This window comes from Dromaius novaehollandiae, chromosome 5 (assembly GCF_036370855.1).
Source record: "Dromaius novaehollandiae isolate bDroNov1 chromosome 5, bDroNov1.hap1, whole genome shotgun sequence".
In the NCBI taxonomy this organism is placed as follows: Eukaryota; Metazoa; Chordata; class Aves; order Casuariiformes; family Dromaiidae; genus Dromaius; species Dromaius novaehollandiae.
In genome coordinates this window covers 32101088-32116009 of record NC_088102.1, presented here as the reverse complement: position 1 = coordinate 32116009, position 14922 = coordinate 32101088, and the positions used below count along the sequence as shown (strand labels likewise).

The following is a 14922-nucleotide window of genomic DNA, read 5'->3' as shown; positions in this document are numbered from 1 at the left end:
CAAACGTGGCAGTTAGTTTAGCTATTCTTGGATTTTTTAGAAGAGTAATGGCCTGGAGAGAGCACTCAAACAACCAGAATAAAAGTTTCATGTCTATTTTGGCTCTCTGAGCCACAATAATAATCATAAGAAGTAAAGAAAAGTTTTGAACACTGCTCTGCTTTCCTCAGTGATGACTTTTGCAATAGGCATGCCAAAATTCCTAGCACTGATTTCATTAGCTTTTCTTTGACCAGTTACATGTCCTTTAACAAAATTGCTGTTTCCCAGACTCAAATCTGAAAATGGCATAACAAGATTAAAAAAAAAAAAAAAAAAAAACTTCTGAAACCCTTGTGGTTGCACTAAAAGTACTTACCGAGAATTTCAAGCAAACAAGTGACTGTGTTTTAACAAGTAGCTAGCTTAGGTGTAACAACTGTATATGTTCATGATCCTAGTCCATTACAGTTCTGAAGTAAAGCTCCTATGTCTTGTTTCTTATCTGCTATCAGTTGCTTTGAGCATCAAGCAGGATTGTTGATATATATATAGTAATATGTTTGAATATACATCAATATTAATTTTTCAGCTTAACTTCGTATATAATTCCTTCTACAACTTCACTGTTCTATAATAGTGTTTCTAGGATTATCATATTATAAACATTCATAGTAACCAATACTGCTGTATTTCAGAAGTAAAAAAAAGAGAAAACAGCCATGTATATTGAATGTTACATGCTCAGAGAATCTGAGCACTTTTACTGGCATGCATAAATCAGAGTTAATATTAATTCTTGTAGATGGTAGCCTAGCTCTTCTAACCTCACTGAATTTTCAGTTTCCACTTGCCATCACTGAGACATGTAAACATCATCTCTGGATGTAGCTATCACTTTTTATTTACAATCTAGCCATAATGTACATTTTATAGAGTCTACTGTTAAACAGTGCTTGGACCCAGTACTATGTCTTTTGGACATATGCACCACATTTTAGAAACATCTTTTTGCCCTGCGTTAAAGATATTATTTATTTTGTATTTCCATCATCTGTGACAAGGACACTTGTCTAATCAGTTCTGTGTTCAATTTTCTTATGCTACAGCAGTGCAGCAAAATTTGGGTTGCAGGCTTCTGTGGGGGATGTAGCTGCTCATTATGTTTTGTGTTTGTATTAAATATTGGCACTAGTTTTGCAACTATCACTAAATGAGTAAATTGGATCTAACTGCTGGAACTTCAGGGTTTTTTTTCCTTACAAGTAAAAATAACTTCAATAACTTTGTTTAAATTTTAAAACAAAGAATATTGCCTCTTGAAAGAAAACATCTGTGTCTATCCTTCAAGACACACAGTAATTTTAATCAAATCAGCTTTAAAGAGTTAGGTTGATCAATGTTTGTTTATGAAGACCTTGCTGCATTATACTACATTATCACATCCCACACTGCTATATAATTCTGTTGCGTGTTTGAATGGAAGAACTAGTTAATGATAATTAATGTCCCATTGGGAGAATTATTGCTGTGTAGGAGTTCCATGAATTAGTTTAGAAGAAATCTATTGTGCCTTTTAAAAAAATATATTCTGGGTCTTTCTATATGAAAACTTAAAAATTTTTAAAGTTTAATCATAGTCATGTGTGTTAAAACTTCTGCAGAAAAATGTTCAACTGTTAAGAATAATGGCTAAACTCGAAAAAGAATAATTGAAAAGATATAGCAGCATAAATATCAGAATTCATCAGCTTGACCTGCATAGGAAGCTAGAAGAGCCTGTGACGAGCTGAAGGAGGATTTTTGAGTGCAGAAATGTAAAATGCTGGAATTGAAACTAGTTCTCTCTGAATTTCTTAGGTTTGTAGTGCTTAATGCAGAGAAAACTGTAAGTCCTATAATGTATTTTAGCATGAAATGAATTTCATGTTACCATAGTTTACTTTTAAATATATGGACCTTATCTAATCTTTGTTATCTGCAATATTGAGTAAGCAACTTCATAAAATGTTTGAAAGCAGCTGTTTTCCCCCCCCAAAAATGTTATGCTTCAGCCATTTGTAGCATCAATTATCACAGCACTATTCAGAACTGTAAATTATTGAATAACTGAAGTTATTTCATGTACAGAGTTCATGCAGCTGCCCTCATGACCTGCATTTGAGCATGAACATGAGGTGACAGAGAATTGTTTCTTTAGTTCCTCTAGCTAATCTGTTCCTATTGTATTTAGATTGGAGATACTGTTTAAACTCAATATTTAAATCTTAAATTCAGTTGTGCTGGATACAGACCTAGATTCCAAATCCCAGTTTTAAAAATAATGGACCAGTTCAGATTCAGATTTTGGTTCAGCACAATGAAGTGGCTCATCAATTAGCAATTCCAAATATGTAGTAAAATCACATGGCATAAGTAAATTTTAACTTATTAATTTGTAAAGTGTGTTCTTCCCTCCTTCTTCACACTTGCAGCCTTATATCCATTGACTATTAATGAAGGCTGTGACTTTAGGAAGGATAGATAGCACCCCAGCAGGGGAGTTTTCTATAGGTGTTCTACTGAATCTTCACAGGGGAATGTAGAAATTGATCTTCTGTCTACCATAGTAGAAGCTTGTGGAAGACAATTTCCTGCAGCCTCTTCTGTATTGATTACCATTTGCTTATCTTTACAGCCAGATAAAGCATTGCTGCCAGCAGATCCTGTCAGCTTACACAGCAAAAGTATATGGAGGTTCATGAGGTTTTCTGTCTACTTCTGTAGAATCATATATTTTAAAATTATTTTTAACAAATCTCATCAAAGTTTATCTGCTACCAAGATTAAAATGGCGGACAATGTACTCAAAGCGTTTGTCAGCTGAGAATCTCATATGACTATATTAAAGTGAGCAGTTGGCACACTCCTTTAAGTTACCATTAATCATCTGAAGCCCAGATAAATTGGACAGCTGTAACTGCACTGTAAATAATGGAAATCATAAAGTCTAATCTTTTAATTCAATTTGGTATGTAATATGATTCAGAAGAAGAGAAAGAATCTAATGATTATAATGATCTCTCTGTTTTAAGAGTTATGAAGGAACCTTGCAAAATGTTAAGGACCTAAGGAAAACACTAAAAAAACCCTCAAACTTTAAAAAGCAGAAAATCAAGTTGTCTGAAAATGTTTGATATGTTCAGGAAAATGTTGGTGAAACCACAACTAACATCATTTGAAAATGCCCTACTTGTGTCCAATAGAGAATAGAACTCAATTATCTTCTTTAAAGGTATTCATAGTGAATTATTCACGTTGATCTTTTATTATCAAAAATCTCTGACACTATTGACCAGAATGCTAGTTTCAAAACTCTCACTAGTTATCTCTAAGTCTTTTTTTTCCCCTCCCACAAAGTCCATTCTACAGCGCTTTCTCTCACTGTTCTTGAAACTTCATCTTTTTTTTCTTCTCCACAGAAAAACTATCAGGGTACAGCATCCTACTGAATGCGAAATAGATTACGGACACAAGTGGAATGTGAAAAAGACAGCAGAGATACTAGGGGTGAAAGAAGAGGTACAGAAGTAAATATATGCAAGATCAGTTCCAGCAAGCGAGGTTCCGCAGAAGATTCTACAACAATCTAGCAACCAAATCTGTAGGTGGCTATATGCCTCCTTCAGCACCTCCTGGAGAGATCCTAGGCTAGGGGATTCTGCCATATGCAGTCTATGCAGGCTCTGCAAGGAAATGTCTAAAGCAGTTAATAACACAGGAAATTATTCATTATGGTATCTTGAAATTTCAAGCCTTTTCTCCACTGCTATGTATAGGCAAAATAAAATACAAAAGCAAATACAACTGTACTTTTTTAGCACATATATAAAAAGCAGCCACAAACAGACATTACCTTCATGAGAAATTTCCTTCCACGGATTAGGTGGATACATGAAGGCAGCATTCTGGATTTGGTCATGTATATCTTCATCTTCATTGAATGGAAAGGTACCACTGAGGCTTACATAAATGATGACACCCACAGACCACATATCCAGAGATCTGTTATAGCCTTTGTTTCTCAGCACTTCTGGAGCAAGGTAGGCTGGTGTTCCTACAACTGAACGCCTAAAAGATTTCTCCCCAATGATTCGGGCAAAGCCAAAATCACAGAGTTTTACCTGTTTAAAGCAAATTGCTATGGTAAATCAAATATTATTTTTATTATCAAATACATAGTTGAGATAATTTTGTCATGGTTTAGTTGAGAGATCCACCTCTACTGTTTCTTCATGGGCATTTCTTCTTCTTCTTCTTCTTCTTTTTTTTTTTTTTTTTAAACTCCTCTTTGGTAATCTTGTGTAACAATTCAGTGAAATCATGAGTTTCTACTCAGTCTATTGCATCTCCTGTATTTCTTCGCTCCATGTATAAACTATGGTCAATAATACAGGACATCTTAGAATCAAAGAAATGCAGTTTTGGAAGGGACCTAACAGCTTAGGCTGCTGCTGAAAGTAATAATACAAAGCAATAATACTTATTCGTTCACAGCATAAAAACATGGCAAATAAAAATTATTACCTATGCCTATTTTTTCCTATTAAGCAAGCTGAGAAAATTTAGTTCTTGAACTGCCACTTTTGTTTACTTGGAGATACAGTTACACTCTGTCTCTCTACAAACTTCTTTGCTTTTTCCAGAGGGTCAGATTTAGCTGTTTAAAAATTCTCACTTTAAATTTCAATGTAGATCCTTCCTTTCCAGTTATTGATACTATTCATAAATTTTCAGGAAAATTATCAACAGTATTTCTCTGAATATAGGCATTTAGAGGAGACTATAGCTATAGACGAATTCTACAGATAAAAGGTAACAGGAATTGATTTAGATCACAAGCAGTACAGCAACAATCCAGAAAGTATATTTTTATATTCTGTAATCTACCTGGCATTTAAATTCATAAAATTAAAGAAGTATCTCTTTTTCTTCATAAGCTGTAACCTAACTTTTGAAAAAATAACTGCTTCTTTTCTGAGACTGCATGCAAATTGCCAGTTATCTGGACCAAATTAACTAGAAAGATAGTTTGTGCTGTAATGGTGAGCAAATCAGAAACATCTTGGGCCAATGCACAAGTAGCTATGTCACACTTGAAAATCTAGTTGTGTATTTTAGATAAATGACAAAAAGCAATGATTTTCAAAAACATCTTCTTTGGAACCCTTTCTGAATAAGTGATCAGATTTGCCATCAGTATCTAACAATTCTGTGGAGTTCTTGGGGCAGATGCAAACAGATCACTAATCACTTTTAAACTTGTTCATAAAATTAGCATTGCTAACACATTAAGTTGAACAATTTATCTTAGCAGAGGACATTTTCTACTTGCCTGCGGGAAAGGATCAGCTGATGCCAATAATACATTTTCTGGTTTGAGGTCACAATGAACAATATTTTTGAAATGAAGATGCCTTAAAGCAACAAGGATCTGTGAAGAAACAAATCAGAAAGAAATTCAGTTTTAAATGATATGCTTTCTATATAAATTATTCTGACAATAACAGAGATCAGAGGCTCAAGCACTTTTGTAAAGAAAAACAATCCAACATGAGTGTATCTTTTAAAACAATGTCTACAATGCAATAAAAAAGCAAAGATGATGCTTGCAGTTATTTGCTGTGCCTCAAATTTTCTTATGTTTCACAATATGAAACAAGATTACTCCCTCTCCATAGACTCTACATTCTAAACAGCTACCTTTTTAAAAACTTCATTCTAAGTATTTGTTTAATCTTTTTGTGAAATGTTGGGTTTTATAAACATTTCATTTGCAAAATGCCCATCCAGATCTAAATTATGAACTCAGAAATTTCCACTGAAATAATATGTAAGCCAATTTAAACAAGTTCCTGAAGAGACAAAGCATGTGTGTATTTTTACTCCACTCTGCCTAACACATATTCATCCTATTCCTGTGGTTTTAATTCTGCTATTCCTTGTGTCTGGTCAGAGGCTGACAGACTTTTCCACTCTATTAGAAGAGGCAATGGTCAGGAGGCTGAAGGAACCTGGGAAAGCAAGAAACCAAATTCTGAAGCTGATGGCAGTTTTGCACTTGAAAGCCGGGAAAGCTACTCCATTCCATCTCCATAATAAACTTCCCCTGTAGCACTATTGTTCCTGCTCCTTCTTCCTCTCACCTTAACACAAAATAGAGGCTGCCGCAATGCTGAGAAGGCTAGCTAGTCAACTGCGTATCTAATTTTATACCTCTATTATGGGCAGATAAAGAAGTAATATGACAACAAGGACAAATGAACGCCCCCCCCCCCAAAAAAAAAAAAAAAGAAAAAGAAAAAGAAAACAGATCTCATTGCTAACTTTGTTAACTAAAGTCATACAGGAAACCAGATTCATTTTAATCAGATATAGTGCTGAGATCCAATCTCAGCACAGAAAAGCTACACCTAGTAAGCATATAGTATGCACTACAATAGTTAGGTACAGGGAAATCCAAGAGGTTCAGATTTTTCTCATCATATATAAGGCCTCAACAGGGTGCTATTTGTGCTGTGAATTCTTGTGCTTACTTCTTCAAGCATAAGGGGAAATGTGCCTTGATGGCCCTTCCATCCAGCAACCAGACAACTGCGCATGTACCCAGTTCTAGTTCCTCTTAATAATTTACTACCCATCAGGTAATGCACATGAAGACATCTATACAATCCCTGGTATTATAATTAATTCAGGCCTTCATAAGTCAGATTGGTAAATTATGGCAAAAGCAAAATGTAAGCAACAGTGATAATACCTGACCTCAAAGCTCTTTCTAGGTCTATAATTGGTTTCTTACCTGAGTAATTAAAAACTTTGTTATTCTCTCTGGCAATCTGCCTTTTTCACTTGATAAGATCATCTCCAGCATGTCTCCATGGAGTTTTTCCATAACAACAAACACTCTTTCTGGTGTCTCGAACATACACTCCAGATTTACAACCCCAGGGTGATGAAGATTCTGTTAAAGATATATACATATAGAAAGAGAGAGAGCGCGCGCGAGACAGAGAGAGCATGCGAGCGCACACACGAGAGAGAGAGAGCACACTTGAATAAAACAGATTTCCCAACATGATTAGCAGGTTTTATCATTATACAGCCAGTCTTCAGATCCCTCCCCCGACACAGGACAACAAGCCAGTCCTTCAGCATTTAAACTGTGTCTTATCTGTAGGTAACAGGCATGAAATTTCTAGGGACAGTAGCCTTATAAGAGCATGGCTGAACTTAAAATGAGTTTAAGAAACATACATTTTCCTTAATATGCCTGGTGCTTAAGATTACAAAGATTGTCATTCTTAACATGAGATCAGAATAGTTAAAAGTAAAATACCTATGACTGTTAACACATTGCATCATAGGTATGGTTTTAATTAAAAAAAAAAAAGAAATATATAATTTATTATTATTTCATTATTTTCTTTATTTTCAAGGTGCTATGTCATCCAGGTTTTACAACACACTAACTGGTTTAAATATTGGCGAGTAGTACAAAAATCATGTTTCTCTGTTAGTTTGACTGAACACATATTGCCAAGGCTTCTTTCTACTATAAGGCCTGTTATGGTTGTGGTCGCATCCCATTACATGCAGGTCATGAAGAACTTTACACTCCTGTGCAAAGCTTTCTACCTATTTTTAAGTTTTCGATAATGTAGGAACCAAGTTAGGAAAAACACCACCACGGTGTATCCTGGAGAACACTATGGCAACAGCTTAACCTATTTTAAAATGAGGAAGCCTCAGTATGGAAGGGAGAAACTAAAATTAAAATATAAATTTAAAAAAGACAAATTCTGTGCTTGGCATTTCTGGACACACAGTGGTGTGTGCCAGAAAAAAGACAATATGAGTTTAAGATCTCATACCAGACCTTTTATCTACCAGTACGGAACAATAGACACAGAAGTACTACACACCTATAGAAAGGATATTGACTGAAAAGGATATTGGCTCACAGTAATAAATAACTGATATGCAATACATTCCCAGTAAATTTGCTCTTGGCTATTTTTGCAGACATCGAACAGTGAAAACGCCAGTATTTTTGCAAAAAATCACTTAGAGTGGTTGTTTTCAATATGCTTCCTATCTCTTTAAACAATTACATTTCACACAAGTGTTTAGAGAATTTTTAGACAATTTATCAAATAGACTGCCAACTAAAACCGTATCATCTGGGTTCACAGTAATGTACAAAGGAAGTTAATACAGTAAAAAAGCAAAAGAAAATACCTGTAAAATTGCAACCTCATTACGAAGTTGACTTTCCTGTTTAGTTGGAAACCTTAGTTTGTCAATTATTTTAATGGCAACATCTCTTCCCGTTTTGCGATGTTTTCCTGCATTAATAAAAGAAAAAAAGGCCTCTATAGATTAGCATGATTAATTCTGAAAAGTGTTCCACTTTCGCTGGATTGTACAAATGACCACAGTCAAGTAATTCCCAGTGCAGGTTTGCAGCAGGTTAGACCAATGTAAGTCATTAAAAGTTTTCTGTCCTTTCTCTTCTTTTTTGCCTTTGACAAGCAAACTTTTCTCAGGCTCTATTATCACTTGACAAATCTGTTTAAGTACATAAACCAGTCTATGTATAGGAAATTCAGCTTTGCAGTTAAACTATATAAACCAAACAGAATTTATTAACTGCAAAACTAACTTTCTCATATATAGGCCTGTTCATGTTCTTAAATCACAATCTCTGCAGCTGGCTGGTCCTATATGACCATAATAAGTTCAGTCCTTCAATGGTAGTTCCATACTAGCAAATAATCAAATAGGTGACCAACTTTAGGCATGTCCCAGGTTTACGAGAGAGGCATAAAGATTCTTCAAAGAGAAATATGGACAATTAGTTCTAATTTCACACTGTTCCAAAACAAATCTCTACCTAAATAAATAATTCCCCACCCCCACCCCAAACTGCTGAAAAAGATGAGGAAAAAAAGAAAAAAAAATGGATAAGAAAGGGGAAAAAAGAAACAATTCAAGCAAACTGCTGAAAGAACAAAGACCCCTCCTCCCCCAAACCTGCCAAAAAAAAAAAAAAAAAAAAAAAAAACAGCAGGAAAAGAAATAATCAATTTTCTTCTTCTTCCCTAACATTTCTCAAAGAGAAGGATTTTCTGCACTTCAGTCTGTCTTTTTAGAGCTTATGGAGAATATGAAGCTATTAATACACTGACCCACTATTGTGTAGAAAACTAAAAATTAAAAAGTCTTTGTCAACAAAAAAATAGTTTCGTTGGTTGATGAATACTGTTTACACAAAACAATTGGCAGCTAATTTCTGTAATAAAACATTTCAGAGTCCAAATACTTTCATTATTCAAGAAGTTTTCTGTCTTAAGCATACCCATACAACAAAACAAAGTCTTACCTCCATAAACAATTCCAAACTGTCCTGATCCCAGCACCTCATCTGGGAAGATTTGGTATACAGTGCTAATATCCTGTTTATAGAAACATAATGAATATTAAGCCCTGAGATATGGTAGCAAGATTTTTATTTCATTTGATTTTTCTAATGGGAACTAGCATACATTTACTACTGGACATTTCAAAATACCAGAAACATTCATGTGAGTTTTCTTGAAAGGCAAGGTAACTGCAATTGCAGAAAATTGCAAAAAAGAGAAGTATCTTTGGCTAAGTTTCAACCATTGCCATTTTACAGGCAAGTAGCCTGCTGTGGGCTACATTATACTTAATCTTCATCAAATCTGAAGACAAAAGTCCATATGGAAACAGAGAGGGTCTTGTTAGCAACAGTCTACCCAGAGGACCCTGGCTGAGGATCCTGGATCTAGCAACTACAGCTGGAGACTGCCTAGTTTTTATGAAAAGGGAGAAACTAAGAATTGAAACTCTCTTTAAAAATGTCCTAGGTCAGCTCCAGTCAGCTGGGGAGAAGCAAGTGCTTTCCTAGTTTATAGAAAGCTCTGTGAGTATCAGCAGATCTGAGTTTTGGCTTATCGTATTTGTCCACTGAGAGATGTAAAATAGTCCATCAGTGGCAGAGAGGGGGGCCAACTTCTCATTAATTCTTAGGGCCCAAACACAAGCTGGAACGCAAGCTGGCAGCAGATTTATTTGGGAGGCTCAAACAAAGCTCAAGTCTTTGAATTCAGTTTCATTTTCATGATATTTAACAAGCAACATATACAAAGAAGAGCAAAAGAATGCCAAAGAGTTGATAATAAAGATTGTTCTTGCTTTTCCTTAAGAAATAAAAGGTCACCACCAGGTAATCCTTTTCCGGCAAATACCAGAACTGTATCAATGCTTTACTTAGCTGCAGACAGTTCTGTTTATTTCCTCTGCCTGTGAGAAAGGAAACCATAATGTGACTATTTACCTCAACCACGTGCCCTATGACCAAAATTCCTAATGAAAGAGAGTCCCAAGACTTGTTTACATATGTGTAACAACATATGTAACTCCTTCTTCAGATAAAGTTTCATCTTTTGTGGAAGATGTACAATGAAGAATGTCTAATCTCAGTGAGGACAGGAAAAGGTATATTTACCAAGGCTTGTGATTAGCCTTACTATGTTCATCTGACTGAAACTGCATGAACTAATAACTTATACAGCCCACTTTTCCTTCTGATAATCAGCATGCCACATGATATGTAGTTAAATTCTGTGTTAAGCTGAATTATCCAAATGTAATTCTTGTGTTTCAAGGAAAAGGTGCCATGAAGATGACTTTTCTCAAAAGTTAACAAAGTTAATTGATTGCATTTCTACACTGTAAGTCAAAAATGGCTGATGGGAACTCCTCTCTAACATTTGTCTTTCCAAAACAGATCAATGACTTTGCAAGCTTAATCATATCATGTCTAGCATTCAGACAGCACTCACCACATTTTCTTGAACTTGGCAGTTTGACACAGAAATACTGATGGATATATCCCCTGGTGAAGAAAGTAAAATATACTTCAGACTGCTGTGCTTTTAGTTCAAACATGTAGTAATAGGAAATGACATCTACATCACATCAATATCTACTGACAACCCTAGAAATTGAACCAATTAGGTCGTCTTGTTCATCTACCAGCCAATATAAAATTGCACCAGGCAAAAAAAATGTGACTTGAACAACAGAATTTTGCAAGCTACAGAAAAGAAGCTTATACGTTTCAGTATTTATTTTTTTTTAATAGTGTAATCTCATAATTCCCTTTTATAAGCTTATTATTGCTTTATTTCAGTCTAGTTTTGAACTTTAAACCTTACGCAAGTAATATGAGTGCAACTAGGGTGAATTGTATTTATTTAGTATTGATTTACAGTGTCACATACAATGTATTTGATGCTATTTAGCTTTCAGAAAAAGGTCAATGCTTATCCATATTGATACATTTACTGTTAAAAAGTAATGCACATTTCAACTGGGTTAAGAGACATTATTAAAACACCTAATGGAGAGAACAAAAACTTGCACTTGTGCTTTAATACAACAAAAATCAGAACAAACTTCCATGAATTCAGAGCCCAGGATGTTTCCACAAGCTTTTTGAACTGGAAACATGTTGAGGTTAATAAATAATAGCCTCAGTAAAACTGGCAAATATATTTATTGCTAACTGCATCTACAGAAAGATGTCATTTTGGGGAGGAAAGAATGGTTCTTCAGAGCATTGCTGACTAGATCCCCTACCTCTGCCTGAAATCTGTTCAGTGCTGAATTTTCATTTTTTCAATATGGATTTCAGCCCCATCAAAACCAGCCCTCTACTGTAAAAACTGTTACACCTTGAAGACACTCTCCACGATCCATCAATGCACTAAGTAACTTCTGCTCTGTATGCCTTTTTCCCTCCTCTCTTCCTTGGGAACAGAATGTTTTTGGAAGGGAGTGTTTCAGTTTGGCAAAGGCTTTTTATCATTCCTCATTCATATGTATATGCTACTTTGCGTGTAGATGAGAGAAAGCTTGGACAAAGAATTGTATCTTACACTTTGAGTGGAAGACAATAGGTTGCTAAAGGTCTCAGTCCCTGCAGGAGATTCTTCTGAAAGTCTCAGATGAACTTATTCTTCACACAAAAAAAACAAAAGATGACTACTAACTTATAGAGAAAATTTTCAAACTTCCCAAGGGGCAGAGAAGGCAGCTGTCATTCCCAGACAAGCCTTTTTGGGAATCTGTTTAGCTACGCTGGGCTCAGACCAGGGGCAGTAGGTAACTAATTTGATTGAAATGATGTCCAGAATTCGACACTATTTTACGCAGGAACCCAGTCTAGGAAAAGCAAAGGATGGAGCTGACATATTCTGAGCTGTTGTGCCTAGAGAAATATGCTATCTGTTGTTTTGCTTGGTTTCTGAAGGGCTTGCTGTTTCACTAGCATTGCACACTGCATTAAGATCATCCAGATGTCAAGTGGTAAAGCAAGTGTATATTGGAACAAAAGATCTAATCCAGCTTGTGTAGACATATCCAAATTTGCTCTACACTAAGGTGAGTATAAGTTGCAGAACAGCCACAGCAGCGTATGCCTAGTGGTGGTGAACTACCCGAGCGTACCTATTTTCTTATGTGGGTTGTGTAAGTCATCCTATTTGCTCTCTGCTGCTGCAGTTACTTTGTTATCTGTACCTGAGCTAGATTTAAATGAGTTTTGTATTTGGTTTACATAACCTGTCAGCTTTGGTAGAGAATTACGCAAATGTATGTAAACCTGAGGTAAAGATATATTCTGTCTTTGTGGTCCTGGGTAACACCCCTGCCTGTTCTGCTTAGAACAGCTGTCCTTCACACTTGAGCTCATGTCATCTCAGCACAGGGCAATGTTTATTTCAGTCATACAGACAAATGTGATGAAAGGGAGCATATCATCTATGCTGCAGTGACCTAAAGAGTGAACAGCTGCTTCTGTAGAGAGCAAGAAATGTAAGTTATAGTCATGCAGGGAAAAAATCTATCAAGTCCTAACTGGAGCTCAGAAAACTTCATGCCTCTGCACAAGAAGGCTATTATTCATGTCAGCAACACAAAGAGGATGCAGATGTCTTACATACAAAACAACTATTTGCTCACTAACAAATCTCCGTGTTGTGTATTAATACAGATGTCTTAGTCTAACCTGGAAACATATGGATGAGAAACTGCAGCTTCTAAAACAATATACAGTGATAGAATAGCCTTTATTAGCTGTGCAACACTTCTTTTCCACACCTGCAGAACCTTGAACAATGTCATTTGTTAAATGACTATATTTATTTGAAATAAAGGAAATGAATAAACTTACTGTGTAGGTTAGGTCCTGATCCAGTTGATGCCCCTTTAGGGATGACCGGCATCAAAGCATGCTGTATTGCCATCTCCCACATTCTTGCCACATCTATGCCAATACCACTAGTGAGAACACTGTTATTCAGTGGAACACTTGAGAGGTTTTCTATGTTTTCTCCAACATAATAGATTATATTTGCTGTGCTTATTTCAAAACAGTGAGGGTTGGCTCCCTGAGGCAGTAAAGTGAAAGTTTTTGCAGGTTCCAGAGACAAAATTTCAGACAATGGAATTTCCTGAAATGAAAAGATGATTTACATTCTGTGTAGATTATCAACATACATACATATATATATATATGAATTTTATTTAACTAAGTTATGATATTAGCTGTTACTTTTAGCCACATGCATCTTGTACAACTAAAAAGGCCCTTGTAACCTGAAACTCCATAGCAGAGGTCTACTGATGGTGAAATACCAAATGTTTCTTTCCAAGACCAGGTAGAACTTTAATTATTAAACTTATCAAAGAGAGGAGTGAGGTGTCATGAGAAAAGAGAAAAGAAAAACTCCAACAGAAAATGTAATACCACTTCCTTTTTGATTTAATAAATGCAAATCTACTAATAAGAGCAGAATAAATCTATTCTGAACGAGAAATTAAGATTCCAATTTTCCATTTGATATAAGTATCAACCAAGTAAGAACTTGGTTGTTTTATCATCAGTAAGACTTAAGACACATTTCACTGATATATTTACCTGATAAGGAGGCCTGAACAGTCAACATGAAAAAAAAAATTTTCCATTATTAAGAATTATTGAAGTAATGCCTCAGGAGTTTAACTATTTCAAGTAAAAGGGTATGAACATTAATATAAACTTTTACAATCAAAATCACAACATAATATCTAGAGGACAAAATTAAAATGGTATCTGATTGTTTGGAAAGAACTTGTATTATGAATCACTGAATGTCAGATGAGTTTCTTGGAATCTGTCACCGGTACTGAACTGTCCCTGTATAAAAACACTCCAGTTCCATAACATGTCATTGTTAGCCAACACATTAAGTTCTGATCTGAGGCTTGGTTGGGAAAGCCAAACCATCTGCAGGTTAAATAATGAAAACAAACATAGATCAAAGTTATACTACTTGTGTACTTCAAGTAAGTATTTATTATTATAGCAATTCACTCCAGTAATTATATTCTGCTAGTACAAAGAGAGATGGAAAAATATTCCTTACCTTGTAATATTTGCTTCCGGTATCATTTTGAAAAAGTGTAATGCATTTGCTGTCTAGTCTCCAGTAGTGTCGCTTCCTCTGCAATAAACAATAATAAAGAAACTTTCTAACAGTTTTGAAGTAAATTGATGAAATATTCATTTCACAGAAGCTCACTTCCAAAAAGTTTCACTGAAGTTTAAAGGGATGCATTGTGAAGGATACAGATTCATTTTTTAGTGCAAGATTTTTAGAAGGACTTGATATTTACATTTAAAATTTATAGGGGTTTATAGAACCTAGCTGTGTTCAAATTGTTTAAGTTTAAAAGAATGTCACTTTGAAGTCTATGTTACCTTCAGCACAGTTTGCTACAGGTGTGCTGCTAAAATAATTCAACTTTCCTTTTGTGTAAGTTGTAACACTCTGG

At 35.2% G+C, this 14922-nt stretch overlaps 1 protein-coding gene across 3 annotated transcripts in view; it reads right to left on the bottom strand.

The window, feature by feature from the left end:
- Positions 1-14922, bottom strand: part of PRKD1 (protein kinase D1) — a 153945-nt gene that overhangs the window by 13330 nt on the left and 125693 nt on the right. For 2 of the 3 annotated variants that reach the window (XM_026100254.2, XM_026100255.2), the window contains 8 exons: positions 14514-14591; positions 13280-13559; positions 10887-10939; positions 9401-9473; positions 8257-8363; positions 6818-6979; positions 5354-5452; positions 3875-4142 (listed from right to left, as the gene is read on the bottom strand). In XM_026100254.2, the coding sequence (XP_025956039.1) occupies positions 3875-4142; positions 5354-5452; positions 6818-6979; positions 8257-8363; positions 9401-9473; positions 10887-10939; positions 13280-13559; positions 14514-14591 (1120 nt within the window). Of the gene's footprint in view, positions 1-3874; positions 4143-4303; positions 4397-5353; positions 5453-6817; positions 6980-8256; positions 8364-9400; positions 9474-10886; positions 10940-13279; positions 13560-14513; positions 14592-14922 lie in introns of those variants that run through there. The other variant, XM_064512402.1, reaches the window with a different exon arrangement.